The 16,137-nt window shown below is 37.1% G+C and overlaps 1 protein-coding gene across 2 annotated transcripts in view; it reads left to right on the top strand.

The window, feature by feature from the left end:
- LOC126458448 (EGF domain-specific O-linked N-acetylglucosamine transferase) overlaps positions 1-16,137 on the top strand; it is a 146,212-nt gene that overhangs the window by 107,748 nt on the left and 22,327 nt on the right. For both annotated transcript variants that reach the window (XM_050095512.1, XM_050095511.1), the window contains exon 9: positions 1,247-1,349. In XM_050095512.1, coding sequence (XP_049951469.1) covers positions 1,247-1,349 — 103 coding nt within the window. The remainder of the gene's footprint in view (positions 1-1,246; positions 1,350-16,137) is intronic.

The raw sequence follows: 16,137 nt of genomic DNA, 5'->3' as shown, positions 1-16,137 counted from the left end.
AGTTTACCAAAAGGGACCCAGGGGAAGACCACCAAATGGTTGGGACAGAGAGTAAAGAAAGACAGCTGCATTGAACTGGCAGTGGGAAGCAATAGATCAGCAGAAATGGAAGAACCTACAAAGATCCTATGTTACACACCAATACAAAGAGACCGCGTCACAAAGTGATCAAATTGGCTGATGATGATGATGATGATACATTCAAATGTATAAAGTAACCTAGAAGTAATTCCCATAATTATCATTGTGAGTAAATTAGCACTAGTTATAATTTATTGCTAGCATAGTTTACAGAAGTAGCTGATGTGGCTGTTTCTGCCTCTTAGCATATAACTTGTTCCACAGCTTTGAAGCTGTTTTTCCTGATGGTATTTATGAAACGTGGTATGTGAAAGGACAATTGAATGAATGAGAGGAAGGGTTATGGGGAAAGGAAGTGAAATTATGTAAGATCAGTGTTGTGTATTATACTGAAAATAGTATGAAAAATAGATGACATAAATTGCAATGGCCAGACAACAGACTGTTCTGTGGGACTGAGGCCTCTGTTACATACACTCCTGTGATCTAGTTGACTTTATTAGTGCAACATTCCTTATGTATTGTATGAGAAAATTTTAGGCATCATTTTTTATATTATTTACAACTGTATTTGTTTTATAATTAGCCTCATGAAAACCATGTAAACACCACAAAACATGGGCCATTATGCTTATTAGTATTGGAAAGTAAATGTAGGGTAAGGAAGGCATCTTATTGCTTAATACTCAGTGGGAATCAGTAGTTATCTTGTAGCTATTCTTTTTAAAATCTACTAAGTCTTTTGAAAAAAAGACAGTGAGAGCAGAAGAACATACCCAGATTGTATATTCACTGTCCCACAGGATGTTTCTTATCATCCTGTCAAACAATAAATATCTGATTGAAAAAATCTCAGCAAGTCATTTTGGAAGCATAAAAACCTCTAAACTAAACATTTGAATTTGTGCTCTTTTATCAGTGTGTCAGGAAGAAGAAAAATGTTTGTAATATATTGTGAATAGCTCAACACTATAATCCATCATTTTATATTTCAAGTTAAATTTAAAATTTTAATGCTATTCAGCATTACCAACACAGCAGAGAGTGTTTTCAGCTGTACGCTTAATTAATGTTATAAAGTCAAGAATGCTTCATTCTAACAACAGCTTCTTGCATATTTATTTATTTACATAATTCTTCAAATATGATCTCTTTTATGTTCTAGGTACAATTGTGAGGATGAAAGCTGTTACTTGGATCTTGCCAGACTGAGGGGAGTCAAGTACATCACATGGCAAGACAAGACAAAACTCCATCAACAAGATGAGGTAATTGCTTCTAGTGTAAACTGTAATGCATTTTTTCATTTTGCTTTGCAAATAAGCTTCTTGTAGTTGGACTCCAGAGCAAACTATCTCTTTACCACACAGAATTATAGAAACTGGGACTAACCCTCAGTGAAACAGGCAGTGTACCTGGCAATGAGTGGAAGTACTGTAATATTCTGTCTGGAAACTGTAAATGTAAGAATTAATAGTATAGGTAACTTCCAGTATTTAGGAAGCTTTGTTTCTTTGAACAGTACAATAAATCAGGAAAATTGGCAAGAAAATAAAAATAGCTTCCAAGTTATATCACTCTTTATCCTTATTATGGGATCTGCAATTTATATTATGTCACAGTAGGACATTATCTAGAGAATAAGTAGACAATGTGCTGTTTGATGTTTTATTTTTGTATTTAAGCTTATTTCACCTTTATTGCCTTCATCATTACATGTCCTGACATTGTAGATGGACATACGTCAACTTAGAGTAAAATATTACTGTCTCTATAGTCGTTGGATGTGATATTTTTACAGTAACGTTTTAAAGTTGTTAGGTGATTTTATGTTGCATGCATATTATAATACATTTTTCGTTATTTTGATTTTTATAGAAATTGAAGTTTGACAGCTAGCTGCTTATTCATCGGCCAAATTTAAAATGTTACTGAAAAATTAGTACACCCAACAACTACGGACAGCAGTAATAGTTTATTGACAGTTAACATATGTTCGTCTACAGTGGCAGGACATGTACTGATGAAAAAGGCCAGAATAAACTTATATATAAAAATAAAATATCAAGCAGCGTACTGTCTACTTATGCTGTCCATTATAACACTCTGTTCATAAAATACTGTAGAAAAGAACTTCTCCAATAACTTAAGACCTCTACAAATAAATATCTTGCTGCAACAGTGATTGGATTGTTCAATAGCCATTTCCAAGCAAATAAATTGTAGTTAACCTACTCATGCCTCTATAATCAGGAGAGAGAGAGAGAGAGAGAGAGAGAGAGAGAGAGAGAGAGAGAGAGAGAGAGAGAGAGATTTGGAATGGAAAGGACAGATACAATAAAGCTAAAGACATTGTATTGGAAGGTGCATATGAAGACAGTTTTGAGAATATTTTGAAGAAACTGTAAGAACTAAACAATTTAGTGGGAGACCTCACAATGTTTTCATGTAAATTTAAATTTTATTGTCATTTTCTTGTTATTCACATCTAGCATTTTATATTTAATTTCATTCTGGATCCTATATATTAAGAATTCATTTATGGAATCTATTAATCTACATGTGATCAGAATTGACTGAATACAGTGTTCAATAGGTATTTGGATATGTTACAAGTATCTTGTGGCAGGTAAAGGCTGGGAGTATGGAATTATAATTTTGTTCATAAAATTTTTGTACTTTTTGTAAATGGGAGTGGCCAGTGCTCTTTCCTAACCACATAGTCCCATACAATGGATGAATATACGTTAAAGAAAGCATTAACTCCACAGTTCACAAGTACACATAAGGTCCTCTCATCATGTCAAATTGTAGAAGGTGCTTTGCTTTTCTATGTTAGGTGTCCTTATTTCAATGTCTCCCATTTGCATGTAAATAGCAAAAACGGCAATTAGGGTACAATAAAGTATAACTGTGTGAACAACTGTTTAAACATTGTGCTTAAGATTAACATTTTCCGTTAGTTATTTTCTGTTTCAGCACCAAAGTGGTAAATGAGTAACCATAGGGAAACTTTTGATGTGCCAGTGGCTTTCTGTAGTGTTAGAATTTTTTGAAAGATCTCTTGCTGTAGACTTTTTAACCATGAGTGCAACAGTTCTCTTTCTTTGCATTTTATGAATGTTGTTGTTAAACTAAATCAGGTGCTATGGGCCATACGTATAAAGTCGGCTAAACTTGGTGGTGGTGTTGGGCGTCTACAATCTGAAAACTGGTTTGATACTGCTCTCCTTGTTAGTCTATCCTGTGCAAGCCTTTTGATCTCTGCATAACTACTACAACCTACATCCATTTGAATCTGCTTAATGCCTTGGTCTCCCCACCCCCTTCCCCTTCGCATCATTAAAAATTGATGATTCCTAAATGCCTCAGTGTTTCCTAGCCATTGATTCCTTATTTAAGTTACTTTGCTATATATTTCTTATTTTTCCATTTCAAATCAGTTTCTCCTTATTAGCTACTTGATATACTAATCTGAACTTGAGCATTCTTCCATAGCACTACATTTCAAAAGCTTCTGTTCTCTTCCCATCTGAACTATCATTAACACTTCACTTCCATACAAGACTACACTCCAAAAAAGTTCCCTAACATGTAAATTTATATTTGATACTAACAAATTTCTCATTTTTTAGAAAAGTTTTTCTTACTATTGACAGTCTGCATATTATATGCCCTCTATTTCAGCCATAATCAGTTATTTTGCTGCTCAAATGATAAATGGCATCTATTGCATTTAATGTCTCATTATCTAATTTAATTCTCTCAGCATTTACTCTGTTTAACTGATCTACATTCCTTCTCTTTGTTTTACTTTCGCTGATGTTCATCTTATAACCTCATTTTCAAGACATTCCAGGGATTCAGTTGCTTTTCCAAGTCATTTGCCTTCTGTGACAGAATTATAATGTCATAAGAAAACATTCCAATAGTACTAACCTAGTCTCTTTTTCTTGTTAGCACTAGTTCATCATTTCAAAACTGAAACCTTTTTGGGTGTTGAACAAGGTTAATAATGGACACAGCACCATTATATTTAGTTTCACTAGTTCACACATCTATTAAATTTAGATTCACTTTCTGAATGATGACTAGCTTCTTAACTGTTCTGTTTATATATAAGTGGCATTAAAAAAGAAACAAGTGGGAGGTATAATTACAGAAACCAGTACCTGTATGTTAGAAGTATTGACCCTCACTCTTGAGACACTTGTCCCACTGTGACACAAGGTGGTGAATGGCTGTCTCATAAAATTCCCTGGACTGCAATGTTAACCAGTTCCACGCGTACAGCTGGACGTCATCGTCCACATGAGTGCAGGAAAGGTTATTCTGATGTTCTTCTTTGACTGAGATGGCCCCCTTCTGATTCACTTCCTGCAGCACGGGACAGCAGTGAATGCCCAGCATTACTCGAAAACCTTGACCACCCTTCGCCAAGCGATCAAATCAAAACGACCAGGCAATCTCACCCGTGGGGTCATTCTGCTCCACAACAATGCAAAGCCTCATATGACCAACACAGTTGCAGCACTCCTGCAGAAATTCAAATGGGAGGTTCTCGGCCACCTTCCATACAGTCCGGACCTCTCTCCCTGTGATTATGCCATTTTTGGTCCCCCTAAAAGGGCTCTGAGGGGCAAACGATTCACCTCGGACGACAATGTCCAGCTGTATGTCCGGAACTGGTTAACATCGCAGCCCCGGGAATTTTATGAGACAGCCATCCACCACCTTGTGTCACAGTGGGCAAGTGTCTCAACAGCCAGGGCCAACACTTCTAACATACAGGTACTGGTTTCTGTAATTATGCCTCTGGCTCGTTTCTTTTTGAATGCCCTTATATCACAAAAATACGTCTATCTCATACAATCAGTAACAGTTCAATGGCAACATGTGTCACAGACCTCACCCTTCCGCTAATCACAATTCACAAAAACATAGTCAGGTAAGACAGTTCTCTACTAAAGTCACTGGAGACTTTTAACACAACACAGGTCAATAACACATCTATAAAGTGCAATCTAATAAATACAGTTTTTGTTCATTTCCACCAAAGAAGTTTATAAAGATAAATGGCTACTATCATTCAGTAATCGAGTGACCTAAAATGTAAGCACAACTGACTCCAAGAACAGACTGAAAAATTTTAGAGGGAGGGGAAGCATCTATGAGCAGGTGGAAGGGTATTTAATGATTTCAATAAATGCAAATCAAGTTATAAAACTGAAAGGTAAGAATTTACTATTGCAGATGAACTGTATACATTAATTTGATTTACATTATATATGGTTAGTTAACAAAGTAAAAAGGATGACAGAACTATTTAGTATGCATCTGTTGCGAATTTCGTATTTACAAGTGCAATTGCTGTATTTGAAATTATGTTAATTTATACAAATTCTTAATTAATGAGTTAATTGAATATTGGAACCAGTCGTTCGATAGGAAAATAAGCCAACAAAAGTATGATGGGGCTTTTGAGAATTAAACAAGAATGACTCGAATGGCAAAATACGTTTGGTATGTCCAAACTTCAGTTACAAGTAGCTGTTAAGTCAGTCAGTTTTTTAAAATACAAAGATAGTTACTGGAAGGAATGGATTCAGGACTTTCTACTGATGGTGTCAATCTTCTCAAGATGAATGATTAATTCAATCAAATATAACCAGATTAAGAGCAGCCGACCAGTTGCAAAGGATAAAGTAATCTTTACCTAGGTTTCAATAGATATAAATCTATCTTCTTCAGAAGACGGCCTGGGGACAATGAACATCGTAATTTATATTAAGGTATGAAACATGAGTCAAGAATAAAGTTTTAACATATATTAGGAAAATATTGTATTACAAGATGTGAGAAGGATTCCTGGTACTTACAGTATTACATTAACATGAAGCGATATGTCCTTATCGTTTTTACAAACATCTGCATGGTTTCATTAGTCACATAAAATATAGCCCTGAGAACAGGGTTTGTCAGACAAATAAAATAGGTACATGGAAGTTGGAGAGCGCATAAGCGACTGAGTAAACTCGGCCAGCGTAGTAGCACTGCGGCCAGGCCAGGTGGCGCTCAGGTCGCGAACTATGTGCCGATTGGCGTACTGAAGTAACATTTAAATATCAATATTAAATGCGTTCTTAAATAGAGTAACAATAAATAAAATGGAAAGCATTTAACACTCCCGTTATGACATTGTAGGAGGTATAGGAATAATAACGTAGATGTATACATCAAAAAGACAGGTGGCGCTTCCGCCGTGAGTTACATGCAGTGGCCTATACAGCCAGAATATAAAAGTTATATTACCATATTAGTGAAGCACATAGAACGTATATAAGTCAAGACTTTAAGAACAATCTGTAATGGCTCTTAAGACATAAATTACGAAACCTGGTCCACAATCCAGTTACTCCATACTTTAGAATAAAAGAAAATTACATGAGGGCTGCTGTAGTGGCAGCCATACATCGTGAGAAAAACACATTATATAAAAGATAGTGAACTGAAAGATTTGAAAGTGCGTTATAGCTTCCTGAGGAAATAGACTACTGAGGTTACTAGCATTAATGTTATATATTAAACAGTATGGGTTTTTGAAGCCTTCGAAAAATTGTCTACAGGCAAGGTTCAACTGATCATTCAGTATATTGCCGTCTTTGAGCTCTAGATGTTTAAAAATAAATAGCTCTTCCCACAGATCTAGTCTCCGTCCTTTGACCTGTCTGTGTAGGATAACCGTGTCTTCTAACTGTTTAGGCGTATGGCCGGTTATCAAGAGGTGTTCAGCAAAAGTAGAGTTGTGAATATTCGTTCCTTTTTTACATAATAGATGTTCTTTATATCATGTTTTCACAGCTCTGCCAGTTTGACCAATATAATATGAGGGACAGTTATTACAGGTTAGCTTGTAAATACCTGAATTAGAAAACCAATCGCTGGCAATCTCTACTGACTGTACAAGATTTCTTTTTAAACTGTTATCTGTAGAGAAGGAGACGTTGCAGTTATATTTTTTATTTAGAAGACGTTTAATCCTATACGATAAGTTACCCAAGAAAGGGATGGAAATAAATTTTTTAGTTTCTGTGGTATCCGTGGGAAGATTATTTCTCAAAGTCGAACATTTTTGGGAGATTTTCTTATTGAGCAGGTAATCGATCATATTCTGGTTGTACCCATTATTAACCGCAATCGCTTTGATGACATTCAATTCCTTTTTTTGATCCGCAGGTGATAAAGGAGTGGTTACCATTCGGTGAATGGCGGAATGAAAAAATGCCAATTTATGAGCTTTTGGATGAGTTGAGTCAGCTGGAATGACATTATCTGAATATGTTTCCTTGCAGAAGATATTAAAATGGAAGGAATTATCTTCTATAGAAATTGTTAAATCCAGAAAATTAAGTTCACGTTTATCATTTTGAAGTTCTTTTGTGAAGGAAATTTTTTCATGTAAACCGTTGAAAGTATTAAAGACATGATCTAACTCATGATCAGTGCCATCAAAAGCAATGAAAATGTCATCAACATACCGTGCATAATAGCGGATTTTGTGGCGTAATTCTGAACTTGAATTGAAGAACGTTGTTTCCAGGGCGTTGATGAAAACCTCTGCTAGAATACCGGCGATGGGGCTACCCATTGCTAGACCATCTGGCTGTACATACATTTTTTCGTTAAATGTGAAGTAATTGTATTTTAAAATGACCTTAAGCAAACCAATGAGTTCCGCAATCTGAGTTTCACCTAATTTTTTATGTTTAAGAAGATTCTCTTTTACAAGGCCTATGGTTTCATCAACCGGAACATTTGTGTAAAGGCTGACGATGTCAAAGGACACCAGTCTAGTGTCAGGTGTACAACTTACAGATTGAATATTGTTAATTAATTCCTTACTGTTTTTTACAGAAAAGTTATTTTCAAATGTGAAAGCATCTTTAATTTTAAAATGGAGGTGCCTAGCAAGTGTGTGATGTGGACTGCCTATACCATTCACTACAGGGCGGATCGGGTGATTTTGTTTGTGCAGTTTAAACTGCCTTCTAAGCACGGGTGGTTTCGGGTTCATATTTATAAGCCCTTTCTTTTGGAACTTATTGAACAGGCTGACGGAATTCGTTAAAGTACGCCGGATTTCATTTTGCAGTTCAGCAGTAGGATCTACAGTAACCTCAGTGATGTCGTTTTCCTCAAAAAACTTTACAGTCTTCTCTATATATTCATTTTTATAAGCCACGACGGCGGTGTTCCCTTTGTCACTTTTAGTGACTAAGGCGTCGTGCTCTCTAAGTTTATGATTAATGCTTTTTATTATACTATATTCGCCCGATTGCCCATTAGGAGCTAATTTAATTTCTTTTTCTATTATGTTGTTACATTCGTAGGCACATTTGACTTGCTCCGTTTTCTCTAATTTCAGAGATTCTAAACCGATTTTTAGATCTACAATGAGATTACAAATAACTGGATATTTATCGAGTTTAGCAGGCAAGTTATATTTAAGGCCTTTACACAACAAGTCATTTTCAGCCTGCGTAAAAGAAATATTGGTTTTATAAACTACTCTATCGTAAAATAGGTGCTTGACACTATTGTCTGCTGTATTATCACTTTTACTTGTGGTCCTATTACTAAACTTCAAAAGCTTTCTTTCATGTCTGGCCTTGATTACTTCCTTACGATTAAAGAGCCATTCATTAATACTATTCCACAGGTGGTCAATTTGAAAATTACAAAGATCTTTAAAGGCTTTAGTTAAAAATAGGTGTATACAGTAGGCTTCACTATTAAGAACATCTTTTTTCTTGTACAAATTTACTGTGCTCTCAGAAATGACTAAATGCACTAGCTTCTTTTTAATAGAAGGAACTCTGTTACACTGTTTAAAATTTACGTACGCCTTCACATAATCAGGGATAATGTCTTTCTCTAGGCACTGGTGATTAAAGTCAATAGCCATACCTGCTTTCACAATTTTTAATTTGATGTCCATATACCTGGATGCAGCTTTTGATACCTCGGCAGGCAAGAATTTCAGTACTTTAAACATAGCTGAGCACTAGCAACGGTTCCACGTAATCAGATTAAGAGCAGCCGACCAGTTGCAAAGGATAAAGTAATCTTTACCTAGGTTTCAATAGATAGATTTATATCTTCTTCAGAAGACGGCCTGGGGACAATGAACATCGTAATTTATATTAAGGTATGAAACATGAGTCAAGAATAAAGTTTAACATATATTAGGAAAATATTGTATTACAAGATGTGAGAAGGATTCCTGGTACTTACAGTATTACATTAACATGAAGCGATATGTCCTTATCGTTTTTACAAACATCTGCATAGTTTCATTAGTCACATAAAATATAGCCCTGAGAACAGGGTTTGTCAGACAAATAAAATAGGTACATGGAAGTTGGAGAGCGCATAAGCGACTGAGTAAAATCGGCCAGCGTAGTAGCACTGCGGCCAGGCCAGGTGGCGCTCAGGTCGCGAACTATGTGCCGATTGGCGTACTGAAGTAACATTTAAATATCAATATTAAATGCGTTCTTAAATAGAGTAACAATAAATAAAATGGAAAGCATTTAACACTCCCGTTATGACATTGTGGGAGGTATAGGAATAATAACGTAGATGTATACATCAAAAAGACAGGTGGCGCTTCCGCCGTGAGTTACATGCAGTGGCCTATACAGCCAGAATATAAAAGTTATATTACCATATTAGTGAAGCACATAGAACGTATATAAGTCAAGACTTTAAGAACAATCTGTAATGGCTCTTAAGACATAAATTACGAAACCTGGTCCACAATCCAGTTACTCCATACTTTAGAATAAAAGAAAATTACATGAGGGTCGCTGTAGTGGCAGCCATACATCATGAGAAAAACACATTATATAAAAGATAGTGAACTGAAAGATTTGAAAGTGCGTTATAGCTTCCTGAGGAAATAGACTACTGAGGTTACTAGCATTAATGTTATATATTAAACAGTATGGGTTTGAAGCCTTCGAAAAATTGTCTACAGGTAAGGTTCAACTGATCATTCAGTATATTGCTGTCTTTGAGCTCTAGATGTTTAAAAATAAATAGCTCTTCCCACAGATCTAGTCTCCGTCCTTTGACCTGTCTGTGTAGGATAACCGTGTCTTCTAACTGTTTAGGCGTATGGCCGGTTATCAAGAGGTGTTCAGCAAAAGTAGAGTTGTGAATATTCGTTCCTTTTTTACCTAATAGATGTTCTTTATATCGTGTTTTCACAGCTCTGCCAGTTTTACCAATATAATATGAGGGACAGTTATTACAGGTTAGCTTGTAAATACCTGAATTAGAAAACCAATCGCTGGCAATCTCTACTGACTGTACAAGATTTCTTTTTAAACTGTTATCTGTAGAGAAGGAGACGTTGCAGTTATATTTTTTATTTAGAAGACGTTTAATCCTATACGATAAGTTACCCAAGAAAGGGATGGAAATAAATTTTTTAGTTTCTGTGGTATCCGTGGGAAGATTATTTCTCAAAGTCGAACATTTTTGGGAGATTTTCTTATTGAGCAGGTAATCGATCATATTCTGGTTGTACCCATTATTAACCGCAATCGCTTTGATGACATTCAATTCCTTTTTTTGATCTGCAGGTGATAAAGGAGTGGTTACCATTCGGTGAATGGCGGAATGAAAAAATGCCAATTTATGAGCTTTTGGATGAGTTGAGTCAGCAGGAATGACATTATCTGAATATGTTTCCTTGCGGAAGATATTAAAATGGAAGGAATTATCTTCTATAGAAATTGTTAAATCGAGAAAATTAAGTTCACGTTTATCATTTTGAAGTTCTTTTGTGAAGGAAATTTTTTCATGTAAACCGTTGAAAGTATTAAAGACATGATCTAACTCATGATCAGTGCCATCAAAAGCAATGAAAATGTCATCAACATACCGTGCATAATAGCGGATTTTGTGGCATAATTCTGAACTTGAATTGAATTGAATTGAATTGAATATGGTAATATAACTTTTATATTCTGGCTGTATAGGCCACTGCATGTAACTCACGGCGCAAGCGCCACCTGTCTTTTTGATGTATACATCTACGTTATTATTCCTATACCTCCCACAATGTCATAACGGGAGTGTTAAATGCTTTCCATTTTATTTATTGTTACTCTATTTAAGAACGCATTTAATATTGATATTTAAATGTTACTTCAGCACGCCAATCGGCACATAGTTCGCGACCTGAGCGCCACCTGCCCTGGCCGCAGTGCTACTACGCTGGCCGATTTTACTCAGTCGCTTATGCGCTCTCCAACTTCCATGTACCTATTTTATTTGTCTGACAAACCTTGTTCTCAGGGCTATATTTTATGTGACTAATGAAACTATGCAGATGTTTGTAAAAACGATAAGGACATATCGCTTCATGTTAATGTAATACTGTAAGTACCAGGAATCCTTCTCACATCTTGTAATACAATATTTTCCTAATATATGTTAAACTTTATTCTTGACTCATGTTTCATACCTTAATATAAATTACGATGTTCATTGTCCCCAGGCCGTCTTCTGAAGAAGATAGATTTATATCTATTGAAACCTAGGTAAAGATTACTTTATCCTTTGCAACTGGTCGGCTGCTCTTAATCTGATTATGTGGAACCGTTGCTGGTGCGCAGCTATGTTTAAAGTACTCAAATATAACCCTTACAGACTGTTAGAATAATTTCAATTACAGAATAATTTGAATGGATATGGTTTTAAACAATCACTATAATCAAAAGATTTAAAATTAGTACTTGAATAATAAATTAATGAGGAATGTTTCAATCACAGTATTGTGACCATTTCAGTGTACACACAGTATGTTTAGTCATACAAAGTTGAAATATAAAATGAAAAAATGTGTTTATAGGTAGGAGTACAACAGCAGCAGATGGAAAGGTTCCAATTCGCTATGTTTTAACCTCAGTGTTTTTATTTCCTCTCCCGGAACTTTCGTTCCTTTTCCAAGTTTCATCATTGTTTCCTTTACTGCTTGCTCAATGTGCATATTGACTAATTATGAGGATAGACTACAACCCTGTCCCTCCCAGTCTCAACTACTACTTCCCTTTCATGTGATTCGACTCATATAACTGCAGTCTGGTTCCCATATTTTACCCCTGATTCCTTCAGGGACATTGTTTTATGCTTTGCAGATTTGCATTTTTCATCTAGCCAACCTTTGCTAGCGGTTTTGCACTTTCTGTCAGTCTCATTTTTCACACATCTGTATTCCATTTTGCCTGTTTCATATACTGTGCTTTTATATTTTCTCCTGTAACCTATTAAGTTGAATATGACTTATGTTATTTGAGAATTTTTATTGGGCCTTGTCTTTTTAAGTATTAGTCCAGATGGATGGGAAGTTGGTAAAACTATGTCTGAGCAGTGATAGTGCTATGGCAACAGCAGACAGTATGCATGTGACATTGCGTGTGCATGCCGGAGAAACTAAGTTCCAAGGCATGAAGTATCAGCTTAAAAAAAATATAATCTGACTTCAATTCCTAGTTAGATGAGGAATAATAGCTTCATTTGGAACTCATTCCTGTTGATATCATGTGTTTCCTTTTTGAGCAATATGACTTAAACCAATTCTCAGAATTTCCTATAACACCCTAATACTCTAATTTACTCGAAAGGAGTCGACATTTACACAGTGAAGTGTTTAGCACAGTGCAGAATATACAGGTGGCCAGTAAATATTGATACATCTACATCTACATCTACATTTATACTCCGCAAGCCACCCAACGGTGGGTGGCGGAGGGCACTTTACGTGCCACTGTCATTACCTCCCTTTTCTGTTCCAGTCACGTATGGTTCGCGGGAAGAACGACTGTCTGAAAGCCTCCGTGCGCGCTCAAATCTCTCTAATTTTACATTCGTGATCTCCTCGGGAGGTATAAGTAGGGGGAAGCAATATATTCGATACCTCATCCAGAAACGCACCCTCTCGAAACCTAGCGAGCAAGCTACACTGCGATTCAGAGCGCCTCTCTTGCAGAGTCTGCCACTTGAGTTTGCTAAACATCTCCGTAACGCTATCACGCTTACCAAATAACCCTGTTACGAAACGCGCCGCTCTTCTTTGGATCTTCTCTATCTCCTCCGTCAACCCAATCTGGTACGGATCTCACACTGATGAGCAATACTCAAGTATAGGTCGAACGAGTGTTTTGTAAGCCACTTCCTTTGTTGATGGACTACATTTTCTAAGGACTCTCCCAATGAATCTCAACCTGGTACCCGCCTTACCAACAATTAATTTTATATGATCATTCCACTTCAAATCATTCCACACGCATACTCCCAGATATTTTACAGAAGTAACTGCTACCAGTGTTTTTTCCGCTATCATATAATCATACAATAAAGGATCCTTCTTTCTATGTATTCGCAATACATTACATTTGTCTATGTTAAGGGTCAGTTGCCACTCCCTGCACCAAGTGCCTATCCGCTGCAGATCTTCCTGCATTTCGCTACAATTCTCTAATGCTGCAACTTCTCTGTATACTACAGCATCATCCGCGAAAAGCCGCATGGAACTTCCAACACTATCTACTAGGTCATTTATATATATTGTGAAAAGCAATGGTCCCAAAACACTCCCCTGTGGCACGCCAGAGGTTACTTTAACGTCTGTAAACGTCTCTCCATTGATAACAACATGCTGTGTTCTGTCTGCTAAAAACTCTTCAATACAGTCACACAGCTGGTCTGATATTTCGTAGACTCTTACTTTGTTTATCAGGCAACAGTGCGGAACTGTATCGAATGCCTTCCGGAAGTCAAGGAAAATAGGATCTATCTGGGAGCCTTTATCTAATGTTTTCTGGGTCTCATGATCAAATAAAGTGAGTTGGGTCTCACGTGATCGCTGTTTCCGGAATCCATGTTGATTCTTACAGAGTAGATTCTGGGTTTCCAAAAACGACATGATACGCGAGCAAAAAACATGTTCTAAAATTCTACAACAGATCGACGTCAGAGATATAGGTCTATAGTTTTGCGCATCTGCTCGACGACCTTTCTTGAAGACTGGGACTACCTGTGCTCTTTTCCAATCATTTAGAACCTTCCGTTTCTCTAGAGACTTGCGGTACACAGCTGTTAGAAAGGGGGCAAGTTCTTTCGTGTACTCTGTGTAGAATTGAATTGGTATCCCGTCAGGTCCAGTGGACTTTCCTCTGTTGAGTGATTCCAGTTGCTTTTCTATTCCTTGGACACTTATTTCAATGTCAGCCATTTTTTCGTTTGTGCGAGGATTTAGAGAAGGAACTGCAGTGCGGTCTTCCTCTGTGAAACAGCTGTGGAAAAAAGTGTTTAGTATTTCAACTTTACGCGCGTCATCCTCTGTTTCAATGCCATCATCATCCCGGAGTGTCTGGATATGCTGTTTCAAGCCACTTACTGATTTAACGTAAGACCAGAACTTCCTAGGATTTTCTGTCAAGTCGTTACATAGAATTTTACTTTCGAATTCACTGAACGCTTCACGCATAGCCCTCCTTACGCCAATACAGTAATAAGCAAGACAGAGATTACTGACAAAACATCATGCAAGACTTAATAAGAGCTGAAAGCTATATGCATTATACGTGATCAACATTTGTGGTAGGGGAGGGAGATGGAGATGAGACAGGTCAGAAAATAAATACAGAAAACTAAAAAGAAGTGAAGAAAGGAATAGTTACTGAAAAGAAATGCTGAGACCAAAGAAATTAACGTAAATTAAGGCCAGCTGGGTGGTGAGAACCAAGGTCATGTTGTAGCACCATTTCTCACCTGAGAAGTTCTGAGAGACTGCCATGAGGGAGAATCCAGATGGCAACTGTGATGAAACAGGCACCAAGGTCAGGACTATCATGGTGCAGAGCTTTCTCTGCTACAGGATATTCTGTGTTGCCAGTTTACACTGTCTGTCTATGTCCATTCATGCAATCTGATAACTTGGTGGCAGACACGCCAAAGTAGAATTCGAATGGTGTTTAAATAACAGCTGGTACATAACATGTCATTTCATTGGTAGTTCTCCCTTTGATAGCACATGTTTTGCCAGTTACAGGGATGGTATAGGTGGTGGTATAGGTGGTGGAACAAGAGCACATAGGGCAAGGTTTACAGTGTGTACAGTCACAGGGATAGGAGCCATAGGGTAGGGAAATGGGTAAAGAGGGATAGAGGGATCATAGGGTTTGGCAAGGATATTGCAGAGATATTTTAGGCGGGGAGGGGAGGGGGGGAGGGGCGGCGGCGGCGATGAAAAATTATTCTAGGTGTGGTGGGTGCAAAATGTCGGACAAAACGTACTTCATTTCAGGACATGATTTTAGGAAGTCATACCCTTTTTGAAGTAGCTGATTACAACTATCAAGAGCAAGATAGTATTGAGTGATAAGGTGTACCTCTGAGTTGTTTGATGGAGGGATCAGTAGTATGAGTACTGGATGCATAGCCTTGAAAATCCACTTTTGAACAGGGTGGTGGGGTAATTATGACCAGCGATGGCTGGGTGAGAATGGTCGAGTACCGCTGTAAAGAGTCTGCATCTAAGCAGATATGTTTGCCTCGAATGCCAAGGTTGTATGAGGGGGAACATTTGGCATGGAAAGGATGGCAACTGTCAATATATATATATATGTACTGTTCCTTTTTAGTATGTTTAATTTGAACAGAAGCATGTAGCTGACCATCAGCGAGGGATGAGATCAACATCAAAGAAAGTAGCATGGGATTCAGAATATGACCATGTGAAATTTAATTAGGATAATGTATTCAGAAATTCTAAAAAAGTTTAACAAGTCAGCCTTACTGTGAGTCCATGCGCCAAAGGTTCATCAATGTGTCTGAATCAAACCAGAGGCTGAAGGATAGTGGATCCAGGTAAGTCCCCTCCAAGTGATCTATGAAGAAGTTGGCATAGGAGGAGCCATCCTGATTCTGTGGCCTGATCAGTTTGTATGTTTGCCTCTCAAAGGTAAATTATTTGTTCATAAG

The sequence above is a fragment of the Schistocerca serialis genome, chromosome 2 (assembly GCF_023864345.2).
Source record: "Schistocerca serialis cubense isolate TAMUIC-IGC-003099 chromosome 2, iqSchSeri2.2, whole genome shotgun sequence".
Classification (NCBI taxonomy): Eukaryota; Metazoa; Arthropoda; class Insecta; order Orthoptera; family Acrididae; genus Schistocerca; species Schistocerca serialis.
The sequence above is the reverse complement of the archived record's forward strand: the minus strand, read 5'-3'. Positions and strand labels throughout refer to the sequence as shown.